At 36.5% G+C, this 27,925-nt stretch overlaps 1 protein-coding gene across 10 annotated transcripts in view; it reads right to left on the bottom strand.

Moving 5' to 3' along the window:
• The window catches only part of Adgrg6 (adhesion G protein-coupled receptor G6), a 134,970-nt gene extending 113,332 nt beyond the window's left edge, over window positions 1-21,638 (bottom strand). For 4 of the 10 annotated variants that reach the window (XM_074073240.1, XM_074073272.1, XM_074073275.1 and 1 more), the window contains exons 1-2: window positions 20,987-21,638; window positions 13,675-13,772 (exon numbers count right to left, since the gene is read on the bottom strand). In XM_074073240.1, coding sequence (XP_073929341.1) covers window positions 13,675-13,772; window positions 20,987-20,988 — 100 coding nt within the window. In that variant the 5' untranslated portion in view covers window positions 20,989-21,638. Of the gene's footprint in view, window positions 1-13,674; window positions 13,773-18,395; window positions 18,544-19,862; window positions 19,922-20,580; window positions 20,874-20,986 lie in introns of those variants that run through there. The other 6 variants (XM_074073266.1, XM_074073287.1, XM_074073256.1 and 3 more) reach the window with 5 other exon arrangements.
• Between the last annotated feature and the right edge of the window lie 6,287 nt (window positions 21,639-27,925).

The following is a 27,925-nucleotide window of genomic DNA, read 5'->3' on the forward strand; positions in this document are numbered from 1 at the left end:
TTTGAGGTACAATTTACATATAATAAAAAGCACAGATTTTACAAATGTTGTTTGGTGATTGACACACATATATCCCTGTGTCATATAGCAATCACAGCTTGCAACATTTCCATGAACTCAGTCTTCCTGTGTCTCCTTCCAAAATTGCTCCCTGCAAGCCACAAACATTATGATTTTATCACTGAAGATTAATTATGCCTATTCTGTAATCAGTGTAAACTGAATCACAGTTGTACTCTCCTTCCTTTGTTCAGCAAGTTTTAGATACCCAACTCACGTTGCTGCATGCCTCGGTAGTCTGCTCCATTTCTTTGAATGATATTCTATTTCATGAATATTACAAAATCTGCTTATCCATTTACACACCGATAGCCATTTGAATTTTCATTTTGGTGCTATTGTATGACTAATGATGCTATAAATTCTTACAGAACTTTTTTAATGGACAAATTTTTCATATCCTTTGGATAAGTACCCAATAATATCATAGTACACAAATATATGTTTATAAGAAACTACTGCAGTTTTCCAAGTGACTATACCATTTTACACTTGCACCCACCACATATGCAAGTTCCTGTTGTCCCATTCTTCACCAACAACACTAGTAATTTTCAGTCTTTTTAATTTTAGCCAGCCTTGTGGAAATAAAGTGATATTTCTCATTTTCAAGACAGATTAACACTATTCAAATTAACTTTCTTACGCAAAAATTAGTAGAATTAGACTACAAAATGCTATCAATATATGTATATGCACATAACAAGGAGTACCACATGTATACATCGTGTGTACACATCTATGCATAATGTCCATATCAAATTATAAAAACAATGATTACACATTGATATTGTATAATGTTGTTGGAAACAATTAAACACATGAAGACTGCCATCTTGCTTCATGTCTTTTAATTTGTTCACTTACACTATTGTTTTAAAAAGCATACTATGCATAGTTTTGTGTCCTGCTTTTTTAAAATTATATTTTAATCTTTATTCTTATTTATAAAACATTTGAAAAAACAAAGTTTGAGATATATAAAGTTAGGGATAATTGTACCTTTCAAAATGTAAATACACCATAATTAGCAAATCTCTCCCTGCACTCCTTTTTTCCCTTAGTTCAGGGGATTGAAGGCAGAGCTTTACACAGGATAGTCAAGCACTCTACCACTGAGCTACATCCCCAGTCCATCAAATCTCTTACTGTTGAATATTTAGGTTGTCTTTCATCATATGTAATTATTACAACTATTTCTGAAATTATAATCCATACGTGTTTTAAAACAAATCAATTCACAGGATCTTTTCTCAATTTATTGGAGAATTCCAAACAGAGCTGCCGTACATTCATTTATTGAATAAATGAGAACAGAAACCAAAATCAACCTTCTGAGTGCTGGGATGACAGGTGTTTGCCTCCATGCTTGGATGACGCTAACTTTTGATCAAGTTGCATCAAGGCTGGGCACCCAGAAAAACAGAAATCAATTACCCAAGCAACTACCTCTAAGCCCTCTCTGCCTGAGTTTGCTGGAACCAAAGCTGAACAATGATGCACATAGCTTCTAAGGTGCTGATTAACTGTATCTCCTACTTAAAGCCCACCGGGAACAAAGCCCTATGATACATTGAGGAGGTGTCTCTGATTGTAGAAGAATATTTTCGCAAAAGCTCTTTTCAGAGTTGGCATGTTAACTCATGCTACTAATTGATCAAGTTACTCAGAGTCAAGTTAATGTTACTGATACTCAAAGCAACTATTTCATTTCCATCATCAGCCTAGCTGCATCAAAAAGTTCCTTTATACTTGATATGAACAATGCAAGTTTAAATAAAATCCAACAGTCTTACATTTTGAAAAATATATTTCTCAAAGGGATATTTTTCTCTCAAGTAATATAGGATTCACTCTTATTTAAACCCCAACAGTCTACAAAATATTTTCTGATTTTATTTCTGATCAGGATTGCTAAATTTTAAAATACTTTTAGGGTATCATGGTCTTTTTAAAATGTGAAAGGCATCCTCATCCTGTAAACTGAGGAGAAACAAAATTATATATGATATTATTATTTAATAGATTTCAAGTCCAGTCTTATACCTCCAAATGAATAACAAAACTGGCTCAGTTTATATATTCTGTCCAGAAAGCTTAAAAAATCTTGTAACCTATTTTAGCAAAGCCTAATGAATTATGTGTTTCTGACTAACACAATAAATTATGACTTATAGCACTAAAGGTATTTAATTTGTATGTCTCTACTTCTTCTTAATGGGACTTTTAACCTTAAATTAGCCTAAAATTCCCAATTCAAGGTGCTTTCCAATATCCACTCATGTGCACATACCATCTCTGTCAACAACAGGCTGCATATAAGATGGTGGTCCCATAAGATTATACCATCTAGTGACATTTATATCATCATAGCATAGCAATTTGTGTAAGTCTACTCTATGTGCTCACACAATGACAAAATCACCTAATGGCACGTCCCTCAAAATGTATCCCCATCCTTAAGTGATATATGGCTATCATTATAACAAAGATAATATTTACATAAAGTCAGATCAGCCACCATAGTGGACAGAGAATAAAGACAAGTCTTTTCTTAGTTTCACTTGAGCCAACCAGTTTGAAATAAATATCTTTTTCAATTTTAATTTTTCATTAGCATATTATTTTTGTACTGGGATGCATTGTGACATTTACTAAAGTGCTTACAATATATTTTAATTACAATCACCCCCTCCATCTTTCTCCTTTATCCCCCCCTCCTTAAAATCGTTTTAACAGGTCTTATTGTTCCACTTTCATACATGAGTACATAATGTTTACACCATATTCACCCTCCTTCACCCTTTCCTTATGTGAAATAAATATCTTAATAGCTGTCTTACAGAAAAATTTAAGAGATGATGGGAATATTAAAAAGTACTCAAAAGGGGAAAATAAGAATGGGAAATGGAACTAATTAGGCAAATCAGGTTGCAAATCAGATTTAAAAGAGGGGAAAAGTTCTATGAGCTTTTTTAGGAAGTCAGAGGCACCTAAATGAACATGAATATTAAGGAATATTGAAGAATATTAAAACCTTTATGCAAAAAAGGTGTCCCCTCAAAGCTGATTATAAAAAGACTGAATTCTGAATCATTAGCCAGCTCATTTTGTGACACAATCTCATCCTAATCCAGGCTTCCTATGGAGAAATGCTTTTTGGTCTCATTAATAGCAAATATTACTGAAGAAAATATGTTTCATCTACTTAAAATATTTTTAATAAAAAAACCTAAAGAGTTTCAGACTAGGCAGGGGATCTCTGAAGTTTTAGAAAACTATAACATAATTGCACAATACAAATTAATACTTTGTAATGAATCTCAAAAACATAATATTCATTTTAAGGGTGAGGGTGTAATAAATTCAAACATAGAATACTCTTTCAAGACATTCAGAAATGATGGGAGTAATGAAGGAAAATGGAAGCTCAAAATAAGCAAAGACTTAGGGGGCTGGTAAGGAAGTTTTGTTTGCTTTTAAAAAATCTGAAATAGATATGTGGACTAAGCTGGGAATGGTATGAACCAGAAGAAAAGGTTTACAAAGGATGATAGGATAACTATGAAAAAGAACACCAGAAGGGAAGGGGAGTGGGAGATTGATTAAAAAAAATGTTTAAGAAAGAAATCACAGCTTTCTATTTTCAACAAAAATAAAAATCTTTCAAGTGCTCATTTTAATAGCAATGAGATTAGTTTATCACTAAAAAATGAGTTTCTTTGAGAAATTTAGCTGTTGGAGTAAGTAAAAATTAAAAAGAAATGATTCTGGTTATTATACCAGAGTGGTCATTCTCTTCTTTCGGTGACAAATAATTATGACACTTCTTTCCTTAAATAGCAGGTTTTTCACAGAGATAGGAGTGACTCATTTGTTTTTGAAAAGTCAGCATTGCACCTGGGGCAAGCAAAAATTTCTTTTGTAAAATAACTGGATATCGATAGCAATTCTGCTTTTGCTAAGCAAAAAATATATAAATTCTTTAATTTCTGCAATTATTCAATATTTAATTGATACCCTACTGTTTGCTAGGACTTAATGGAACATTATAAAGCTAGGAACCTTCAAAGGTACAGAAGTTATGGATGTGGACTCCATCCTATAGGCAATGAGAACTTTTAAGGAACCTGAATCAGGGTGGTGACATTGATTCTAACTATAGATTATAAGAACACTGGATTCAGAGAGATTAAGAGTGATTACAAAATACCTAGTGGACATGAGCAACAGTTACAAACACAGACATTTCTGATCTAAATTTAGCAACCCTTAGTCATAGCAAAAGGAGTCTGAACAAGGAGGAGAAGGCATCACAGGTTCCTGAAGTCTTATTACCATCTCCAGCTTGTTGATCTGAATGTCAATGCTGTTCACCAATGGCGAAATTAAGGCTGCCACTTCTGAAGCACAACAATATAACAGAGGAAAAAAGCATGCAGATTCAATAAACAAAAGACAATTCTGCCACTGATTAGCCTATGCCTCCAAGAACATTCTTAACTTCTTTGCCCTTCAGCATTCCCCTCCAGTTGCACAAAACTTATTGCATTATAGATAGTGGAGATATGTCTATCTCCCCTACCGGAAGTGCTCACTCAGTTCTGTTAGCATCATCCTTTCTTTGCTTCCTACTTCCCTGTCTAACCTCATTCCTTACCTTATATGAAGTTACCCTTTATTCTAGTTAAAAGGATTCATGTTTCTACAAAATAGTTTAATGCTTTCATGAGTTTGCCCTGGCTCTGACCCTTTCTCTGCCTAGATTCACCATTCTCCATTTCAGTGCCCATCTCCATCTGCCCATTTTTCTGTTATCACTCAGGGCTGATATTAGAGTACAATCTACTCCCATGGTTGCTTCAGTTTGATAGCTGGCCATGCGATCTAGTTGCATAGAAATGTGCTAAAATGGCCAATGATGAAGCAATATCAGATTTTATTTCTGGTGCTGGGTTTTGAACTTGCAAGGCAGACACTCTACTACTTGAATCACACCTACAACCTGCCATCTCAGTTTTAAAATGTTTTGTTCGTCATCCATACTAAAAGACTCATTTAACCTTATCTCCTCCATGAGAATGTTCCTGAGATTTCTTCTGCTATCATTTGATGTCATGTTTGCCATTTTACTAAGTCACATATTACACTGCATCCTACTATTTTGTCTCATGTCAGTCTCCCCATAAAGCTATGATTTAGCTTTGCACAGCCAGGAAAAGCTCCACAGACAGATAGATAGTTAGATCATAGATAGACAGATAGATAGATAGAGACATAAATAGATAGACACACACAGATAGACAGATACACATAAACTCAGCTACAATATTATAGTATCAGGATGGCACAGTCTTAGCTTTTAAACAAGTCAAAGAGTATGAATAACCAACTCTATTCTCTCTGCAACTCTTTTAAGTATGGCAATGCTCTCACAAATGTTCAGTATATTTTAATAATAGTGGGGGGGAGGGGAGAGCTCTGATTAAGAAAGTCTAACTTTTAGAGCAGCTAGACTCATATTGCTAAGGGGAATTCAAAATCTTAGCGTGGCAGCTTGCCAGTACAAAGAAATAAAATTCAGAACAGCAGCTGCAAAGACACCCAATTCATTTACTACATGTTTAATGGCCACATCTTCTGTGGTGCTGCAATCAGTAGTCTTATGTTTGAAAATGGACTCCACCTAAGATATAAGAGAGGGCCTAAATGTCATAGGCCATAGAGAACCTTCTTCTGAAATGGATACAGAAGAGGCAGACCTCTCTGATATGTGTGTAAGACATGTAAGTGCAAGTCAAATGATGAAGAGTACTCAGACTCTATCTAAATGCCAACTAAGCATTGGGATTCACAAGCTGGAAGGGAAAAGTGCCGTGTCACCTTAGTGAAGGCTCTGACAGAAAAACCACAAACTGTATCATTAGTTGAAATACTAGGGCTTCATCGGTATTGCAACAGGAATTTTATTTTGTGGTCCTGAGCTTCCCACAAGTAACAGATTTTCAGGCTGCCATTCTAAACAGAGGTAAGATTATCAGTCCAAATAAAGAGCCAGGCTCAGGACAGAGCACTTGCCTACCATGCATGTGGCCCTGGTTCAATCCCCAGTATTGCAAAGCAAAACCAAAAACTAATCTTCCCCTCTGATGAGCCAAAGACAACTGGTATACACTGTCTGATTAAAAGAACTCAGGAAGTGGTGGGTATATACTGAGAACCTACCCTCCCCTCCCCAAAAAAGAGAAAAAACCAACATCAAGGTAGATGGCCTCTCAAAGTCCTTTTCTGGCACCATTACTACAGCCACTGAAAGCACTGTGATTCGAAACACTAATCTTCTGCCTTTAAGTTCTGTTCAGTGAAGCCAGTAGCTCAGATAAATCATTGCTTATCCTTAGTAAAGGCAAATATCAATCATACATGATGTCGTGTTTCTGGACATATACTGAAAGCATAAAGCAAATAAAGGATTTGGGCTGGGTATGGTGTCACATGGCTGTAATCCCAGTTACGTGGGAGGTGGTGATAAGACAATCACCATTTGAGTCCAGCCTGGGTGAAAGTTAGTTAGACTCTACTCAAAAAAAATCTGGGGTGGTAGTTCCCGCCTACAGTCCCAGCTACTCCAGAGGTAGAGGTAGTAGGCTCAAAGAGGTAGTAGGCTCAAACTCCAAGGCCAACTCACACAAAAGCATGAGACTCTATCTAGAAACAAACAAACAGCAAGAGGACTGGGAGATGGGGTACGTCAGGTGGAAGAACTTGTCTAACATGCATCAGGCCCTAAGTGCAACGGCTAGTATTGCCAAAACAAAATAAGAAAAAGAAGGAAGGAACTGTGTGTGTGTGTACTTGCAGTGATCAATACTTCTATTTCCTTTCCTTTTCCTGGTCTACATTGTACTTTAATGGTACTGTTTGAAGTTTGAATCACATGAAGAATCTTGTAAAATGAACCTTCTGTTTGGGAATTTGCAATAATTATGAGCATTTGCTCATTTGTGCAGCTTTTTCCAGACCAAAAATAATAACTAGTGTTATCATCTAATTAATGAAAAGATCCTGATTTTAAATGAGTTGGCATGACCTATCTATCATCTGGCTTTGAGTACAAACAGTTCCCCTCTAAACTGGCAGTACCAGATTTGCAGCAGAAGGTATCAGAACACACACCTTTTTTGATTGATAACACTTGACTAATTTTATAATATTTTTAAAGAACATATCATTTCTAAACCACAAAATTTAAGATAAACTGGCTTAGGAATGACTGTAAACTAAGATATTTTGATGTGTAACACATTATAACTTGAACTGTTTTCCTGAGGAAATTTTTCATTCAAAAGATTAATTAACTGCAAATTTTTTATAACCTTCTTTTTAAAAAAATCAAGATAATTATTCTTAACCACATAACTATCGCATTAGCATAGCTTCCATTGAGCTACTTTATTGCCCTCCGAGAGGAAGAAAGTTAATCTGAAACAGCCTTGTTTTCTTTTCAGGTGTTTCATCATCTTAGTTCAATGGAGGGAAAGGATATTTATGTGAGTTTGTACTTGTTACGGGATTAATATGTTTTCTCATCTTTCCTCCCACCTTTCCTCCTCCTGCTGCCACACCCTGTAAAATATATTTACTCATTAAATCTGAAATATGTTTTTGTTTTTCCTCTATCTTTGGTTCCTCTTCATTTTGTTCTTTTCCACAATCTTTACTTACTGAACACTATGACATTGCAACTTTAATAAAAACAGTGCTAAAATGTACATATTCTAATATGTATACTGCTGAAAATGAGTGAAAAACTCCTTAAAGGATTAGTAATTTGAAAAAGCTAGAACATTTCATACCTACTCAAATCTCAAATTTACTATATACCTTTCAAAGTCTAGAGTTTTCCCAAGATTGTTTTGTTGAAGAAAGTTACCTGCTCAATTTCTAGTTCTAGTTCAAGATTGAAAAAAAAATAGCTGATAAAATTGAAAGGAACAACACACAGAAGAAACTTTTGAAAAAAAAAAACTTTAAAATTCTGTGTGCATAATAAAATAACCAGACTGTATAACATATACACTCTCCTATGATCAATCATTCATCTCCTCTGATTGATCACAGGTTGATGAGGTCTCAAGAGTTCTAGTACAAATTCTTCTCAATATGAGCTTGTTTCATGTGCCAAATGCCAATGATAGGAAGTGGCAGGAGAATTGGTTTTATTTTCTTGGCAATCAATTCTTAGGAGAGTTATTTGATGGTTAGAGCATCATCTCACTGGTCCTAACTCTGTGCTTTAGAATAAGTCAGTTGTCCTTTCTACCTAACAACTTTTCATATACCTAAAGACCAGTATCATATTGCTACTAACTTCACTACACCACAGGAAAAGTGACATTTATCTCAATCAATTTTGATTCAGTAGGATTTTTACTTTAAACAAAACAACTTGATATACAGAAAAAAAAAGTATTATGGCTGATACAAAGGGAGTTCACAGTTGCAGCCAGTCCCAATGGTATAACACATAGCTTGCTGTAGAGAGGGTCAGCTCTGGAACATTCCTTGGGTTGTTCATGATCCATCAGCATCCTGGTCTGCTTGATCATCAATTCTCTCCAAATTATTGGATACATGTATTGGAGACAATGACTGTGACAATTAATACTTGCCTGTAGACAATTAACACCTGCCCGGAGAAAAGCGGACTCTATGTCCATGTCCTTCCCTTCCCAATATCAACTAAGGTGGGGGAGGGTCAGATTCATTAGGGTCCTCATCATACTGGTTGGTCACTTGGAATTGTCGCTGTGGTGATGTCACTCCCATTCCATGTTTAAGTAATTAACTTTATAATTCTTCATATAGCATTTCATATTTAATTATCAAATTCAGATTATTCAATAGTACATGAAAGAAATTATCTGGAAAAATACCTCAAAATACTTATGTAAAACTTCCTAGCTTTACTTCATCAATCAAACTGGGTCTTTTAATCTGAGGTCTGGAATGGGAAAATGGCCCTTTAGCTGAAAACTTCAGACACTAATTTGGAACATTTTGGAAGACACATACACATTTTTCACTACCTATTAAAAATAGCTTACACAATTAGAATCTTATTTTTTATCTTTCAGATGCATTTAATGATTTTAAGTGTACATTAATATTAGAATGGCTTTTAAATTTGCAGATTCATAAAAGAATTATTTTTGGGAACATTTGAAAGCTTTTTAATCAAAAACAAAAATTAGTATACAACATCTATTTAATACTTAAATGCAGATTACAATGTAATTAATAATAGATTATAATTGTTCATTATATGATCATGAGAAAAATTAACATACAAGCAAAGAAGAAAAAAATAGCACAAGATTTCTTCTTTCCAATCACTTGCCTTCTAGAACTAAGCTGTGTTTTGGGCTAGAAAGTACCCAGTTTAGGCCAGATTGTACTTTCAGAGTCATTTCCCCTTTCAGCTGCTGATGTCTCAGGGATGTCAGAACAACACTGCAATCTGCTGATATCACTGATTTTCAGGAGAGAAGGGAGGCTCCTCCCACAGTGCTCCTGACTAAGGCTATCTCTGTTGAAACAGGCTACTGGTTGCTTAGGAATTCATTGGCTCATGGCTGTTTGTTCCTAGTTCTACTTGAAACCATAACCCTCTGCCTGCTTGAGATATCATCATTCATCTTCAGAGTCATGGAGTGCCACGCCACATAAAGAGAGGTTATTGCTTGAAACACCTTTCAGAGATTCTTATCAAGTGAAGAAAGAGCCAGAGGTAATGGTTAAGTGACTCATAGAAGATTAATATAGTCATACACTTCAACGGTCTCTCTGACCATTTTTTAATGTGATTTTTAAGAAAGAAATTCAATAGGTTATTTTTTAAATTGCTAAAATAATACATGTTCATTGTACCAAGGCAAAAAAAAATTCAGAGTATATAAAATTCCATTGTCTTCACCCTTCTCATTCTAAACTATACCTCTGAGACAACCCAGTCTAATAAAGTCTGGTGTGTGTCATTCTACTTTTTATTATGTTCCCACAGTCTTTTACAAATATAGGTCCATAAGGTATCCCAGTTTTGCAATACAAATTATTACAAACCTGAGATAATCTTACATTGTTCTATAATTTGTTTTTTTAATTTAACACTATTATCATGAACAAATATACAAGCCAATATGTACAGTTTACCCTTGTTTTGAAGAGCTACACACTGTTTCATGGAACAAATGCAAAATAATTTATATCATCATTCCCCTTTTGTGATGAACAATTAGTCTTTTCCAACTGTCTGGTTTTACAATGCTCTAGTTAGAGGACATATATTTCACCATTTCATAATCCGTGTATTTTTTGCTTTTACAGGATAGATGCCTACATGTGGGAGTGATATTCCAGTATGCACAGTCCTCATTTGCAAAACATGTTGCCCAATTACTCTCTCAGAGTTAGTGTATACTCTTTGATCAAAGTCTTTGATTATACTGACGTTATCAACCTTTCTAAATGTTGTCAACTAATGAGTAAAAAAATTTCCATTTTATTATTTTTACTTGAATTTTGGAAGAACCAGTTTTAATATTCAATTGTCATTTTGTTGTAGTTCTTATTAAAAGTTACATCCATCACTTATCAAAATACAATGAGTTGTTTTTCTATGTATTTTTAAATCCTGAAAGGTATAAACCTTGCTAATTGCTTTATCGGTATTTCATGAATATACAGTTAGCTTACTTTCTAGGAGGTTTGATGTGTTAATTCTATTAAATAAATTAAGCTATGAATGTTATCAGAATTAAAGTACAAGATTCTAACTTTTAGTCTTCTGAAATAGATACCAGTCCTAAGAATCAAAAGTATTTTGCCAACCTTCAACCTGGCTATGAGAGTCAAATTAGCAAAACACTAGCAATGAAGAGAATAACCAAAATCTCTACAGATCATCACAGAATAATACGATAGAATGAGAGTCGACAGAACGAGAGTGGACTCTTAAATTGTGGGATGGTAAGAATTATCTGAGGTAGCAATAATTAAACTGAGATCAGACTGTCAAAAGGAACCAGGATTATTTTTAGTGAGAAGAGAACACTTAAAGATTAGGGAAAAGAGGGTGCTAGGAATGCAAGGTCAAAGTCTAGAAAATAGTGAGAATGGGAGGGAACAGTGGGTTAGTACAGTGGGTTAAAAAGACTGAGAGACAAAGAAATTTGACATTGAAAAGTAGAAACCAAGCAGCATTCTGTTTGTACATATGATGTTTGAAGTCTTTTACAAACCCAAGAATAAATGAGAATCAGCAATCAGAGAAGTGACTTTGAAAATGAGGATTTAGAAGACAATGACATCAAGGTGTCATTTAAAGCAACTGGGCATGAATTAGTGTACAGAGTTATCCAAGGTCATTAAAAAAAAGACAGAATGTGTATATAAAGATAGGACATTACAATGAAGCACTATTCTTTAAATATATAGCATCAAAATTTAATTTACAAAAAGATAAAACTAAATATTAGTTATATCTACAGTTGTAAAATGTACTATTCTAATTGGCTTGAGAGTTCATTTTAAGGAACTCTTACTGGGCAAGGTGGCAGACATATGTAAACCTAGTACTTTGGAGACTGAGGTAGAAGGATGGCTAGTCGAATTTGAGGCCATCTGAGACTGCATAGAGAGAGACTCTGCCTCAAAAAAAAAAAAAAAAAAAGAACTTCATTTCTGGGTTATTATCTGAGATGAGAATTTTATATTAAAATGCCCATAATAAACTCTAAAATGTTTGGTGAGTGCAGTGATCTACATGTGAGTACATGTGAGGTTGTGGCATTTTAAGTAAGTCATGGGAAGAGATTTATGGATATAAAACACTTTGGCCTCATGAGTGAGCACAAAAAACTATGTGTCACAAAGCCTTATTTGATGCACACAGGAATTGGGCAATGAAAGACGCTGTGAAAAGAAAAAGGAAAGAAATCCCTGGGTGAGAGAATAGCTGAAAGCATTTAAGTTCTGACTGCAGGCTGCTGTAGTGGTTGCTTTACATTCTGAACCTTAGGGGCTTCCCTTGCCTCATTCCAGCCCCAGTCTGGTTGACTCCTTTTAATTTGCCTAAAAACATGTGTTTCATTTTATTTATTTAAAATGTTAAAATGCAGGAATGTGCATATATAATTTAAAGTGTTGACATCTAACATACAAAGTCCCAATTTGAGGTAAGTTGGTTTGAAGAAACCTTGAAAATTACAAATGCATAACTTAACAAAAATGAAGTAAATGGACCTCAACTAATTTTCATCTCATAATTTATCTTACATCATGGAACTGGTTCTTAGAGGACCACTTTGAAAGTTAAAAAATATTTCACCCCTGTACATCATAAAAATTATATTTATGCTTGATTTTTTAGATCTCTTTACAAGTGTCTTTCTTCTTCTGGCTATGACATAAGGACAGAAAGACTGACTTTATAATGATATTCTAACAAATACACACACAAAAATTCACCCAAAGATCAGTTTTGTTTTGAAGACTTTAAATAAGTGCCAAGGATTTTCCAAGCTAGTAGCTAAAACTTAGAAACTTGGTGGCTTGGAAAAAAAAAGCATTTACATATTAAATACAAGTAAAACTTCTTGATCCATGAGTAAGCGATTTTAGCACATGATCTATTTCAATGACTCTTTAAGTATATTGTATACAATAGCATTATAGACATAGAACTCATAAATCTTTATTAAATCCCAAGTAATAATTTCATAAGTCTTGAAGAATAATGATTTTCTTAACTGACATTTCAGGTTTATTCTAGTAGAAAAAGTAATAAACTGAATAAATACAGTATGAGAAATAAAGGGTAAAACAGAGTGGACTTGAGAGAAGTACAGTTTTCTCAGTGATAAAACCAAATGAAGTGATAGTTTCCTTTTAAACATTATTCACATTCCTAGGTTGATTGGTTTATTTATATAATTAGCTGTTTATAAAAAATGTACTTTTCAACAGCAAAAGAAACATATTTCAAAGAAAGGAAAAAATGCAATCACAAAATATAGACATTTTAACTCCCCAAATATTGTAATTAAAGTTAACTTTTTCATACCAGATAAGCTACGTAACTGCAATATAAAAAGGACAATTTCAAATTCTTCTTTAATATTGCAACATGCTAATAAAAATCAGGATGAATGAAAATAGCAAAGTCTGTACTTTCCACAAATAACCATATAAAAACTTGAAAAGAGAACTAAGTGCTGTATATTTATTAAAAAACAGAAGAAACAGCTGGCATTTTTTCATGTCAGTTATGCAGTTATCTCATCACTCAATAGGGACTAAATAAACAAATAAAATGGGAAGAAAGACAGCAAAGATTAAAGAAATAAGCTCATCAGAAAACAGAACAATGATCAAAGTAACAAGATTCATGTGGAATTGAGCAATGATAGAGACCAAAGACAAGAATCTAGAGAGACAGAAATGGGGGAGGGGCGATGAATGGCAATAAAAAGGTAAAGTTAATAAATAGCACACTCTAACTGAAGACAATGAAATCACTATTAACTTCATGATACCAGAGAGAAAGAGTCTTACCTGAGTGAGGAACACACATGATACCTAAAGCAAACAAGAACAGGAGGCTTGGCTTCCATTTCCAATGGCAGCTCCACATTCCACCTGAGTCTAACATCCTGCAATGAAAGTCACAGTCAAGACCTGTAACATTGAGCAAAACACAACGACTAGTAAGGCAAAGTGTAGACTTCCAGCAGGGATTGCAAATAGAAAACTTCTTCAGCCTTGATTTACAAATAAAGAGGATTTTTTTTTTTTTTTTTGATATTTTTGGCAGTGCTGCAATGGAACCCAGGGCCTGGTACCACTGAGCTATATCCTAAAAGAAACTTAAAAGATAAGGAAAACCTAATCAGGGTAGTAAGTAAAAGAAAAAAAAGTCCATGCATTTTATTTGCCACTTGGTTACACTTTCCTTATCAGAATATATGACATGGGTGATTTCTACATGATAATGGATAAAAATATTCAGACAATTAAAGAAAAAACATCACATCATATGTTAAAAAAAAAGTTCGGCTTCACCCTCTTCAGCCTCCCCAGACACGAGACAGCATGCCCATCTGAGTAGATAGAGGATACTTGCATCAATCTCTCTGTAATCTTTAAGAGTTTAAGAAAACATTTTCATTTTATAGCATCTACTACTTATCAAATGGGAATTTTTAAATAAAATTTCTTAAGCTTTCCAATTCCCTAAACTGAAGCACTGAAGTATTAACATACCCCTGCCCTCCGCCCTCCTTTCCCTCACCCCCATCGCTTCCAGACAGAACCTGTTCTGTCCTCTACTCCAATTTTGTTGAAGAGAAAACATTACAGATAATAAGAAAGACATAGCATTTTTGCTAGATTGAGATAAACATAGCTATACAGAGACATTCCTAGCATTGCTTCCATGCAAAATGGCTGGTAAAGACCAAGTATTACAATAACTAACAAATGGTATTAGATGGTTTCATGCTTTCAAAACTCTTTCAAGTCCTTGTGCACAATGGTCTGTTCTTCAAACTGAAAATCATATCAAGTAAAGGTTTAGAAAAAAACATCCATATTATCTTGACTCCAAATAGTGGTATGATGCATTCTATTGAGTCAGCACCATCAAAACAGGCTATTCTGTGAGGGGGGCAGCAAGTATAAAAGCCTATTGTCAAAAGGGACCACAAATGGATTGGTGAGCAGAAGAGACCTCAGGCAGGTAGGTAGAGAAGTAGCAGTAAAAAATCTGCAGGAGATCTTAAAATCTCCAGAGTTAGTTTGCCTATAGGTGGCAAACGAGCCACCACAGTACCTTCTTTGAAGCCTGCAGTTTGCTTACCTGTATAAAATGTGCAATACTAAATAAAAAAACAGGAAAACTGGAAAGCAAATACTCAAAGGAGCAAAGTAGATTATAAACGATTTCTGCATTTGTCTGAACCCTGAATTTTGAATCGTTTACTGCAGGAGAACATTTCGTAGCAAACAGAACAAACATTAGAGTCAGAAAGACCTGGGTTTGCTACTTATGCATATGGAAAGCTCAGATAATCTACTTGACAACTTGTGCCTCCTTTCTGTGACTTGTAAAAATAAGGATCAGCAGTGTAGCTAGTCCACAGGTCTTCTTAGATGATTAAATAAGAACATATCTTTTAAAAACAGTATACTCAGCAAGTGTTCAGTAAATATTAGCTATTATTACTGTTACTATCAGCCCAGAGTAAGTGTGGTTATTCTGTCCACAGGGAAATCAAAAGAAAAGACTTTAACAAGAATGAACAATAAGCTTAATCTCATATGCCAACACCCATCAATTGACTTTATGGCCACTTCTGTGATCACCTGTAAACAAAGGGAAATGGGTTATTCATGTCTGCTATTAATACAAAAATTGTAAATATATAAAACTTACATTTTGGTATTGACTATCAGCTCCAACATCAGGCAGCTCTCCTTTTGAACATTCAAATCCAGGACAAGACTAAGCTCTCAAGAGTAATTTTTATATGAAAATTATGTTTTCAAATCCATACATCCAAAATATTTGAAACTAAAGACAGCTACTACTTATGAGAAGCAAGTTTCAGTAAGTAAATAATAAAATGGTGGTGACGATGATGATGGTGGATGTGGGCTCTGGAATCACAAAGACATAACCTGTCTCACTGTTAACTGTGTGGTTTGGGGGATAGGTGCTTGAACTCTGAGGGTTTTTTGGCTTTTTGCTTATTTGTAAATAGGACTGCCAACTCCCCAAAGAACTAGAGATAATATTCACTGCCTATAGCAGGGGCTTTTAAAAGGGTAGGATATAAGCTCTGTAGCAAAGCAAGTTTACTTATTTGGAAAAATGGGCCAATTTCCTATTGAGGCTGGATGAATAAGGTTTTCCCCATTCATGCTGGGGATGAATGACTATGCTTCTAAAACAAAAGAACAGTTATATATTCAAAGAAGTTTACAGAGCTGGAAGTTTCAAAGATGAAGTCTAATTGTGAATTTCACAGAAGAGGAAACTGAGGTCCAGGAAAATAAGAGACCAATCCAACATGGTGGCCAGCTTTGCAGATATTAACAGAAGTATCAGCATTCCAGCTTCTTGTGGCACAATTCCCCTTTATCGATCTATGAGTAATGTCCGCCTTCTAAGTTCATACATATTCTAAATAAAACTCAGGGACATGCTTGGATATTCACAACACTGTTTATTTTATGTGCTCACGCAACTTTTTCTTTGCTATAAAAGGTTCCACATCCAGTCCTGAAGCTGTTTTACCAAAGCTGCCTACAATCCTATCAGGCAATAGCTCCAAATGATGACCAAGACTTGATGCATTGCAGGGCTCAAGACTCCATCATTTTAGACAGAAAAAGAGCCCAGGACAAGGTGAACACTTAAAACCAAATATAAACCATATGACAGGCCAACTTTCATCCACTTTACTGTTTACTGAAGAACAGAAACAAATAAATTAAGAATAGAACAGAGGAAGGAAGGCATTGTGGGTCTTCTCAGGGGATCACTTAGCAAAAACACATCCCTGAGATTTAAACAACTTTCTCACAAGAGTGGAAAATCCCAAACAGGGTTACCAAGGATCTAAATAGGAACTACCAAACACAGTACAGTCTTATATCCTTGATTTTGGCCTCAAAGTTTTATAGGAGAGAGCAGAAATGTTTTTAAGTAAAACAGAATCATAGACTTACATAATGTGAAAGGAATCTAAAAATTGTGCAATAAAACCTATCATCATGTCACAGGTAAGACAACTAAGATTAAATGACCTGCCTTAGATCACATGATCAGTGGCAGCTGGACCCTCAAACTATTTGTGTCACCTACCTTCCAACCCAGCTGTCCTTTTTGAGAAACCTTTACTGAAAACTTATTCCCTTTTTCCATCTGTATAGGCTTCAAAACACAATATGTTTGAGTCCTGTTTCAGAAGGCTTTAAAATGCAATTCTTTTATAGGGATTGTTTTACATGTGGGTGTGAGCCCTCGTAGACACAATTTTATACAAATACATCATTGAAATAATCTAAAAAACCTACCATCTTCCATCTCTCTACTCCTAGTAGTTTGCCCACAAAATCACAATTTAAAGAGGAATTGGTATGGAAATGTTGAAATTAATAGAAAAATCAATAGGTCCTAATTCTATTGATACCAACAGTTGGAATTCACTTCCTTGACTATATTCCAACTGTGTTTCTATGGCAAACCTTGTCCTAAAGGGATTTGGGAGTGGCAGAAAAAATACCTTAAGTTTACCAGAGTAAAAACAACAGTAATTTAGCTTATTCAAGTCTCATCATAATAGTATTTCTTCTGGTTGAAGATCATGTTCCTGAGACTAAGCAACATATAGAAAAAGAAAGCACAATTCTAATACTCAATTTCAACATTGTATTAAGTTGGGTTTGCCTCCATTTCAAAAAGTCTGGTTTATTCTTGAAACTATCACAAAATTTAAGCCTTATTTAAATAGTAACATGCATAGTTGGCTTATACCATCGGTCAACTTGAAAATTATATACACAAACTCACAAGAAATTGGAAAATAGAGAGGAAGATTGTATCAATGTCCTGGTTTTGATTTTGTATTGTAGTTTTACAAAATGTTCCCCAGTGGGGGAACTGGGTAAAGGGAATATGTAATCTTTTTGTTTTCTTTTTTGTAACTGTAATTTAGTCCACAAATATCCTTAAATTTTTAATTAAAAAAGTGAATTCTGAAGTTTTGAGGTATACAACTTCCTCTCAGAAAATTCAAGAAAAAAAATTTCCTTGGAAGGGGGGGTTGGAAAGTGAAATGACAAAACAAATGGGGTCCATATTTATCATAGGCAATTGTGGGTAAAGGGTACACAGATGTTCTTTGTATTCTTTTTATTTTTGCAACCTTCTTACAGGTTTTTAATTATTTCTCTAGAAAGTTAAACATGCACAATTTATATTGAAGTGTATCTGTTTTTATTTCGTGACACTCTCATCACTGCTGAGACTTATTGCTTTAATCACTCTCAGTTTGATAGAAGAACTAGTGTCTCATTTGGATTTCCTTTATTTGGATTGGCAAGTTCAAGTCAATTGTGTGCTTTTCTATTACAACATAAATATTTTTCTTACAGATTTGTGACTTCTTAACCAATCCTATGCCATTATCATATTTACTCTGTTTTAAATGAATTAATCTTGAAAGCTTTTTAAAGTCATTCTAAATAATTCCATTCTGAGTAATACTTACACAAGAAAGATGATAGTTAGGTAGTCACAATCAAATTTTATTGGAACTTTGAGTTGTGATTAATGTACCCTTTAAATGTTACTGGCCCCAGTCAACCAGAATGCAGTATAATGTCATACAGTGTAGATGATGTAATGATGTAATCCCACTGGAAATCACAATAGAAAGATACAATGTTTGTCCATGTATACCAAGTACACTGAACAGTCTTTTTCTGTTTAGTTTAATTTTAAAATAGTCTCTAGAAACTTTTAATCGTCCCATCAGATATTTAAACTTTGTAAGATATTGGGCAGTTAGAAAAATGGTCAGTTTTGAAGAAGTGGTTGTCAGTTTATTTTTAATACATAAATGGAATATCTCTCAAATCATTATTTCCAAAAATGAGAGTGACGTGTCCAGCTAGGGAGTAAAACTACAGGCTTCTAATATTTCCCATAAGCCAGCAGACAATGGCCTCATTCACCATTCACACTGGAAAAGCACAATGTCATGTAATTTATATAAGCATAAACGGAACAGTAGCTTCATGCAATTTGAGACCAATTAATGCAAGCCTTGCTAATTTCTGAGGGCATGAAAACTCTGCAGTCACTACAACTCGTAAATACATTTACAAAGTCTATACTTTCAAAACTTAAGGATAATGATACACAAATACTCTTTCTCAACAAGGAATAGGCAGAAAATACACTTAAACAGTTTGTGTACTTCAGCATATTAGAATTAAAATTTTAAAAATAATGTAGTTTATGCTCCCTGTGTAAACACTATTTAACAAGGTAGCAGGAATCTTTACCTTGGAAAGGCTGCCATTATTTCCATGTATTCTAATATGCCAATATATTATCTTAAAAAATCATAACATCTTAAACCATTCCACAAGAATTATAAATAAAATGAAAAAATAGTTACAAATGGAAAAGCCTCAGTCAAAATAGCTCAATAAAGTAATTCAAACCAATGAAGTAAAACCTGTATTGAATACTTACGCCTTTGTGCTATAAAGACATATGATGTTTTAATCACATGAAATTCAAGCAGATTGCATAACTTAATTGCATTAGCAGGAAATTTGTTACATTACTTGTTGGTCAATTTCACATCTTTTATTTAAGAAACAAACCGATATTCACATTTTTATGTGTAATATGCTGTTTTCCCATAGGATCTCATTCCTAGGAAAGCTGAAAGTAAGCTACACAAATCTTGCTGTTAAGGATCTGAGAGTGTTTTCAGGAAAGAGTAAAGTTGAAAACAAACTCATATTCATTCAAAATATGTTGCCTGTGTGTAAAAACAAGTCTTATATTAGACTATTGGCTGTACCCCAAAATAAATTCTGTCAAGTTACACCTTGCCCATTCCACTAGAATAAATGAAACTTTAAAGCTCACAAGTGTGGAATTACTTCAAAGGCAGTTTTTTTTTAAAAGTGGTTCCTTTCTAATTACACTGCAGACTTACCAAGAACAGAATGAAGAATGCGAGGCTTGCCGACACTGCTCTCTCTCCTACTTTAACATCTGTGTGGGGGAGGTGGACAGTGTAAGGAAGAGGAAAAAAGGACCGAAGGGGCAGGTCTTTTCCCAAGGTACTAAACTGAAAGATGAAATTCAGGTGGAGGTAAGGATCCAGTAGTAGGGAAGGAGTATCAATTGATACGTATCAGTTTCTACAGACTCTTGATCATTAAGTAGTGGTACTGGGTAAAATGACTTTCAAGGTGTTTGCTCAAATAAAACTCCAGAAAGAAAATTTCATATTACAAGAAAAAGTAACTGCTTAGTTGGCTACAAAAACACGCTTGTCCTTCTGAGAACTCTCTACCTTTTCCATTCTGGAAGGCCAGGCAGTGCTTGGCTCTTTCACGGGGTCACTCTGAGGGACCTAGACATTTGGGTGATAAATCTGCACAAGAAAAACTCTGTAGGTTTCAGCCTCCCATAACCCCGCCCCCGACACACACACGCACACATGGTTATAATTCTATAGGAAGACCCTCTCACATAAAATGGCAAGTTTCTTAATTACTTGTTAATGTACAAAGCACACTGAGACCTTTTTCTGCACTCCTTAAAAAGAAAAGAAAGAAACTCATTCAAATAACCCACAGATCCAAGAACAACTTCTACAGGCAACGGAGACAATGTGCAAAGTCAACATTTTCCAGGCGTATCAGTACCTTCCAAGGCTCCAGGTGTTGATCCCAGCTGGAGAGTGCTCCCTTGGCAGGGCCAGAGCCCTGGACAGAGCTGCACTGCCTGTTACTCCTTGTTTAATTTGAATCAAAACCACGTTTTCCCCATTCTTGAAGCCCTGCCCTTTTACACCGCCCAAAAGTAGTGAGGTTTACCTCTCTCTGGAGGGGCGGTTAAAAAAAAAAAAAAAAGGAAAGCAAGCCGCACACAAATGTCACAGCTCCATTTGGCAATACTCACTGCTCAGTGCCTCCAGGGGCAAAGTGAAGACAAACCGGTTTATTCTGTCAAAGTAGAAGGAATCCTTAACAAAAATCCTTTAAGTTGAGGGAGCAGGGGAGGGAGACAATGGAGATGTGAAGGAATTCTGAGGCTAGAAGTGAGACTTACATGTTGGCATTACTGCGCCCAAGTTCCCAGAGGCAGCACGGTCATCCTCCAAGCCTTTGCGCCGCTCTGCTGTCCCCTGCTCTACAAAGGGGACCCCTGCGCCTGGGCCGGGCGCAGCCGCTGGCCCCTTCGTCACGCCCTTTCTGGAGAGTTCATCGGGTTTCCCGGCAGCCGCTTCTCGCCCGCGCTCAGGGCGGCGCAAGGTGGACCCTGGCGCGGCAGAGTTCAAGTGCGGATCCGGTGCGCGAGGGGGCGGGCGGCAGGTTCCTCCTTAGCGAGTAGCTCAGAAGAGTTGGGGCGAACGGCTGGGGAAGCCGAGTCTGCCCGCGATCCCGTGTGAGGGTGGAAGGCGGGACGCGCAGGTCCTCGCCCCTGGTCTCGAGACGGGCCTTGGTGCCCCCCTCCCGTTTGGGGCTCTGGTGTCCCACCCCCGGGTCTAGGTGACCCTTCCCTGGCCTGTGCGAGACGCCCGCGCTTCCGGCACCGCGGCTTGGCAGAGACGGGGCTCAGGTGCTGCTGCCCCGGCGGCGCGGGGCGTCTGGCCCGGTTCCACGCGCCCTCGGGTGGCCCCGGGCTCGGCGCTCCCCGGTGGGAGCAGTCGCGAAGGCGCAGCTGCCCCACCCAGCACCGTCAACCCAGGGCAGAAAGAGAGAAGTCACCCCGCGGGGCGGGACAGCGAGGAGAAAGTGGCGGGCGCAGCGAGGATGGGAGATGGGCGCAGAGCCAGACACAGCTCCCAGGCGGGGAAGGGACAGGGAAGACCTGAGGTCACCCAAAAGCCCACAACGCTGGACTCTGGAGACCCTCGGTGAAGAAAACGGGAAGTTTCGGAATACAAACGTCCATGTGGGCATCGCCCAGCCCGGGGCCCCTCCGCCAAGCTCCAGGGAACATTGCTGGACTTTACTTTCCTCTTTCTTTTGTCTCTTTCTCGCCTCCCAGCCCTTCCCCTCTGTCTCCCTCTCTCAAAACAAAACAAATCCAATTTAAGATGGGATATTAACAGGGACTGGGAAGATATGCATACATTTTTTAAGCGGGATTGATTTGCCAATGTAAATCCACTTACTCATTGGGGAAAGTCCGCTGCCTGTTCTGCTTTGCTTCTATTAAGCAATGTCTTGCAAAGGGATGCGGACACACTTGAAAAGGGCTCACACTTGTAACCCGGACCCTTCCCCTTGTGACTTGCCGGAGGTAATTCACAAAATACTAGAAGAAACCCTTCAGAGGCCAGGGCTGTATACACATCCAGAGGCAGAAGCACAGGTTGTACTCCGTGCACACACCCATGCCGAGGACATACACAGAAATGCCATAAAAGTTATTTAACCTTAGTTGGCTAGTTGGTGACAGAGCACTGTTGGTGCCGGGGAGGTAGAGCAGGATTTGAACACAGTTACAGGCAGAAAGGAAACTGCAACATTGCTACCAAGTCCATAGGCTTGACTTCCAAGGTGTGTGGTTCTTGCTACTTTTATCAGTATTTACTTTGACAAACGAATCGTAGGATTTAGAAACACTGAATTGTTGCATTTAAGAGTAGCTACAGTTCCACTGCCCAGTCCTTTGGTATTACAAGTAGGGAAATGAGACCCAGAGACATTGTCTGCACAAACTAATGACCAGAGGCCATGACCTAGGTCTGGAGATTCCAGATTCAAGTCAGTCTCATACCACATTGTCCCAAGGAGAATTTTAAAGTTCCATTCACAGAATATTTTAAGCAACATTTTGTCACAGTTTTATGAGACAGGATTGTGGATCCAGCTTAACTCAGTGCCTCTCCCAAGACTTCACTCAAACCAGCAGTTGAGCCTGTGGTCTCTGCAGGTTTGACTGGGGACAAATCTGCTGCACTCAGAGAATTTTAAAGCTAGCAGTAACCATGAACCTAGGGGCAAACAACGACATGTACATAATCGCATTAGCCAGTGTTCTCCAGAAAAAGAGAATCATCTGGAAGTATATGTGTATAGAGTTTTATTTTAAGGAATTAGATCACAGAAGTGTGGGAGTGTGAGTCCAAAATCTGTAGGGTGGGCTAGCAGGAGGGAGACTCAAAAGAGTTGCCATCTGATGGTGAAGGCCATCTGATGGCAGAATTCTGTGTTGCTTTGGGGAAGTCAAGTTATTATATAGTAACATAACAAAAACTATGTCATAACTTATTCATTGATAGTTCTATATAACCATATGAATCCCAGGTAAAATATTTCAATATGCTGTGCCTGTCATTGGTCAGTATATTAGTGACATCTGTATATTTTGACAGTTATGTCCTCAGATCAAAGATTTGTCTTAATCTTCCAAAGAGCATGTTCAGGAAATGGGTGTATAACAAAGTATACAGTCTGTTGATGAGACAGTCCTGGATTCAGAACTTGGCCCTGAAATTTGCCAGTATTGTGAACTCGGACAGTTTATTGTGTATATGTAAGCTTGACTGGCAAAATAAAACTCAGAATGTTTTAGGCCAACTCAATGAGCTAAGGACATAGAACATTAATATGTTTCCTGAAATGTGGTAATGTTAGTCACCTCTGCCTGACCCACGAATCATATCGTCCTAAAACTGAAAGTGCCAGGACCACATTCCTCCATTCGCAGGAATCTTCTGACAACATTCCGGACAAAATGAATATGACATCTGTTTGAATCCCTTGACATTGATGAACATTCAACTATGAGAAACTTCCTCTTTCTGCTTATTGAATCAAACATTCATGTCGTCAGTCAGCTTCCATTCACAGCAAGGATGTTCTATCTTCCACAATAAGTCTTTCAAATATTTGAAGACAGCTATCATTTCCTTCTTCCTTATTCAGTATTCATAGCCCTTGTTATTTTAACCATTTGGTGTCTGGCTCCTCTCTACATGTCTGATTGTCTCTTCCCTATCTGCACCTCAGTCAACATCAGTCCTCATTTTGATATACTCAAAGTAGGTTCCACATCATAACTATGTATCCTTATCTCTCTTGAACAGGATATGTTACTCTTGTATAAATAAAAGTTAATACTGACTTTTTCAGCAGTCATATAAAATATGTATATGAGAAAAAAACAAGGTTATAATAAATTGATCTTCTTCTATATTCCAGAGAGTATATGAATTTCATTCCACAATCAGGTTGTTAAATAAATGTATCTCAACTTGGAAATAACCCAATTAGAAATTATGTTTAAATCTCCTATTATTCCTTAATCAATCCAAATCCTTCTTTTTTTGCCAGGTTTATTGCTTTTTTTTGTATTTGACTTATCTGTGTCAGTAGATATCATTGTGCAGTTCCTGGTCATTGGTCCACATAGGATGTCAGTCTGGCCAGTGAAGCTCTTCCCAGCTCTCTCTTGACTCCCTCTCAGCTGTCACAGCCTTCATCAGCCTAGTCCCTTCAAAAACCCCATGTTTCTCCAACTTTTCCTCCACTATGAGTCTCTATTTGAGGCAGGGTCTAGGATGCCTTGGAACCACATAGCTCCCTGATCTCACAAACTGCCCTTTCTGCCCACCCATTGTTTCTTCTTTCCTTTTTTTAACCTGACAGAAGCTAGGTAGCTTTTATTAAAATGCACTTCATATGCACTACAACTCCCCTCAGTTCCCTTATCACTTAAAAACATGAAAAACAAATCCAGATATTCTGAGTGCTTTTCTGTTGTCTCCTCTGCTCCATCATTCCCAGAAGCTATAAGCATACACCAGCCAGAAGTTTGAATAGGGAGAAGAGGTGGAAATAAATTGAGGACAGGCTCTAAAAATTCAAAGTTTCTGCAAATAATTATTCTTCCTATTTTGAGGATAGGAAATGGAAGTTCAAAATGGTTAAGCAACTTATGTAAGATCATACAAGGAACAAAGGGCCCTGATTCTGTAGTGAGGTGTATATGACTTCCAATATTGCACTTTTCCTTCATGGTCTTTCCTCACCATTGGCCAAGTCTTTTCACATGAACTGTCAGAAATCTTTCTCTGCCTTACTGTGGAAATTAACTGAGTCCATACTGAGTCCATACTGTAAGAACCTAGTCTATTCTATTTTGTTTCATTAGTGTTGTGTACCAATTTTTAGAAATCCATTTTAAATTTATTTTCTACATTAATGTTAACAATCTTTTACAAGTTTTTGTTACATATACATTTAATAATGCTATCCTCTTGTATTTGGGTCAAATAAGGTTGACCCTATGGAATACTATGAGAGGCCAATTTCCTAGTGATGGAAATCTACTGACTGATAATCAACATGGGGCGGGGCAAACATTTTCAACTACTTGTTGATCTATCTTTCCTCCAAATGATCCTAAGTGATTGTAGAAATCAAGAAATTCATATATTTTTATATTCTCCTGATCTGCTATACAGTTATCAACCCAAACATGACTTTGAGTACCTGACTTTTTCCTCATGAGTGTCTGCTGATTCTCAGTCATTCCTCTTTCTTTTCAAATACTTGAAAGGCAACTTTTGCTTTGATTCTCCTTCCCAAGAACACTCCTTTCTTATGAAAAAAAATCCAAGCAAATTATGTATTATTTTAAAGCTGAGATGGTGGATATTAAGTCTAGTTCTTATAGTTTGAAGATGTGTATAGGCTGGTATGGGCTTCATGTTTTCCAGGGTTTTGGAGAGATTTTTTTTTTCTTGTGCTGGAGTCTCTTCAGTCTTTCATGACTTGTATAGAAGATGAACCATTAACTAACATATAAATATTAACAATAATCATCACAATTTTAATGCTTTCTCTTTACATAGCACTTCATTAAGGTAATGACATATAGCACATCTTTTAATCTTCGTACCAACCCTGCAGACACAGAGACATGGCCCAAAAGACTTTAGGCACTGTCGCTATAGTAGCAAACAAAAGTAAAGTCCATGCTTTCATTAAGTTCAAGTTCAAGTTCAACTTGATGTCCATGGGGTGGTAGAGAGTAAAGAAATAAGAAAATAGATAGTATAAAATGGTGGTGAGTTCCATGAAAAATAAAGCAAGAAAAGAATAGAGAAAGATAGGAATGACAGCTGCTACTTTCTGCAGATTGGTCAGGGGAAGCTTCTTCAATAGGAGCTGTTGAAGAATTGACTTGAATTAAATGAAGGTTAGACCCAGAAAGTAATGTGAAGGAAGCATTTCAAAGGAGGAGAATAAGTACAAATTCCTGAGACAGTATTGGTTTAGTCTGAATACAAAAGTAAAGAAAATAGACAAGCTACACTTGAGGAAGAAAAAGGAATAAAGTCAGTCTAAGAGAGTGCAAAAGGCCAGAGTCCGTGTCTTATGAGCAGTAGAACAGTCATGAGATATAACTGAATTATAAATTAGTGAAGGGATTAAGAGTAAGTTATCTGTATAAAATATGTCTTTGGTATAAGGATTATGTTGAGCTGAAAGCAATTAGGAAGCAGCAAGCACAAAAAGAGCTCCTTCTATTTGCCTAACAACAGAACATAAGTCTCTTTTTCAAAGGCTTTTCTCGCTTCCCCAATATCAGGAGGAGGAAAACATCCATTGTTATTGAAGATGGAAAGTCAGCACCGAGATTGGTCTGCACAAACAAATTTTACCAAAGTAACTTTGATTTTCTATTAATTCCTCCCATGTACTTCCCACAATTTTCAGTCCCTAGACACTTAAACTCCTTTTCCATTGATTTTTCAATTCTGCACAAATTTATCACCCTTTGTTAAGATGGTATATAATCCCCAAATACTCACCACTCTTTTGAATTACTCTTCATTGAGGTCTCTAGTATGTATGCAAATTGTATACATAAACAAATCCCTGGGTATTATATTTTTCCTGTTAATCTGTCTTTTCAAAGACAGGTGTGAGTCACTGAATCTAGAAGGATACAGGAAAAAATTTTTTCTTCTCCTACAGAAGTCATTGGAAGTTTTTCAATAAACAAGAGCATGACCAGACGTGTATAGAACATAGAGTAGGGAGTTCAAAAGTGGGAGCAGGGGCATTTTTGGCAGTCTGTTGCATAATCTAGACAATAATAGATGGTATTAATGAGGAAGATAGAAGTGGAAGTAGTGAGAAGTTACTGGATTTGGGATATTTTGAGGAGATTTATTGTTAATTGTATATTGAGTGTGAAAGAAAGGTTTTTTTCACCCACACCACTGAGTGAATGGAATGGCTAGTAATTGAATTGGTGAAAAGTTTGGGGGAAGCAGGTTTGGGAAAGATAAGCAAAATATTCAGTTTGGAACATGTCAAATCTGAGATTTCTATTAGATACCTAACATGTGCAAATACTGCCATGGAACTTATTCGGTGTTTGATAAAATTTGCTATTAATTAAGCAAGTGTTGCATTCTTAGGCTATGTCTAAGGTAACCATCAAGCTTCCTGGATGATTGTTTACAGAATGAACTTTCACAATGAGTTGGAATTTTAATTGTCTTGAAGAATAAATTGGAATCACAGTGAAAATTTGAAGCAGTGGTCATATGTTAGCAACAATGAAAGAAAAGATGAAAAATGGAAAACATTTTAGTGAAAGTGAGTAAATAGTCATGCTGTGGTGGTAGATTATAGAGGATGTTGGGGAGAGAACTCGTAATGGTAGTTGGTGAAATGTTTGGAGGGTAAGGCTATAGGGTTTAGCTTGATCTTGTAGAAAATGCAGAACCAAACAAACTTGTCTTTTCTTTAAATTGGCTTACTGACATGAAGCCATATAATTGAAGGAATGCTTCAGAAAATTTATCAGAATTCACCATAGTAGAGAAAACTTCTGCAAGGAAAGAAGATAAGAAGCTACTGCAATGGCATTGGGTGAGATAGCAAACAATGCAACACCAAAGGAAAGATGAAGTCAAGGAGCCATGTGCAGAGGACAGTTGAAATCAAGGAGATAGGATTCCTATCCTGTCCAGCCTTACCAAGCAATTATGTGAGTCCTTTGATACTTGACATAATG

This window comes from Castor canadensis, chromosome 1, assembly GCF_047511655.1.
Source record: "Castor canadensis chromosome 1, mCasCan1.hap1v2, whole genome shotgun sequence".
In the NCBI taxonomy this organism is placed as follows: Eukaryota; Metazoa; Chordata; class Mammalia; order Rodentia; family Castoridae; genus Castor; species Castor canadensis.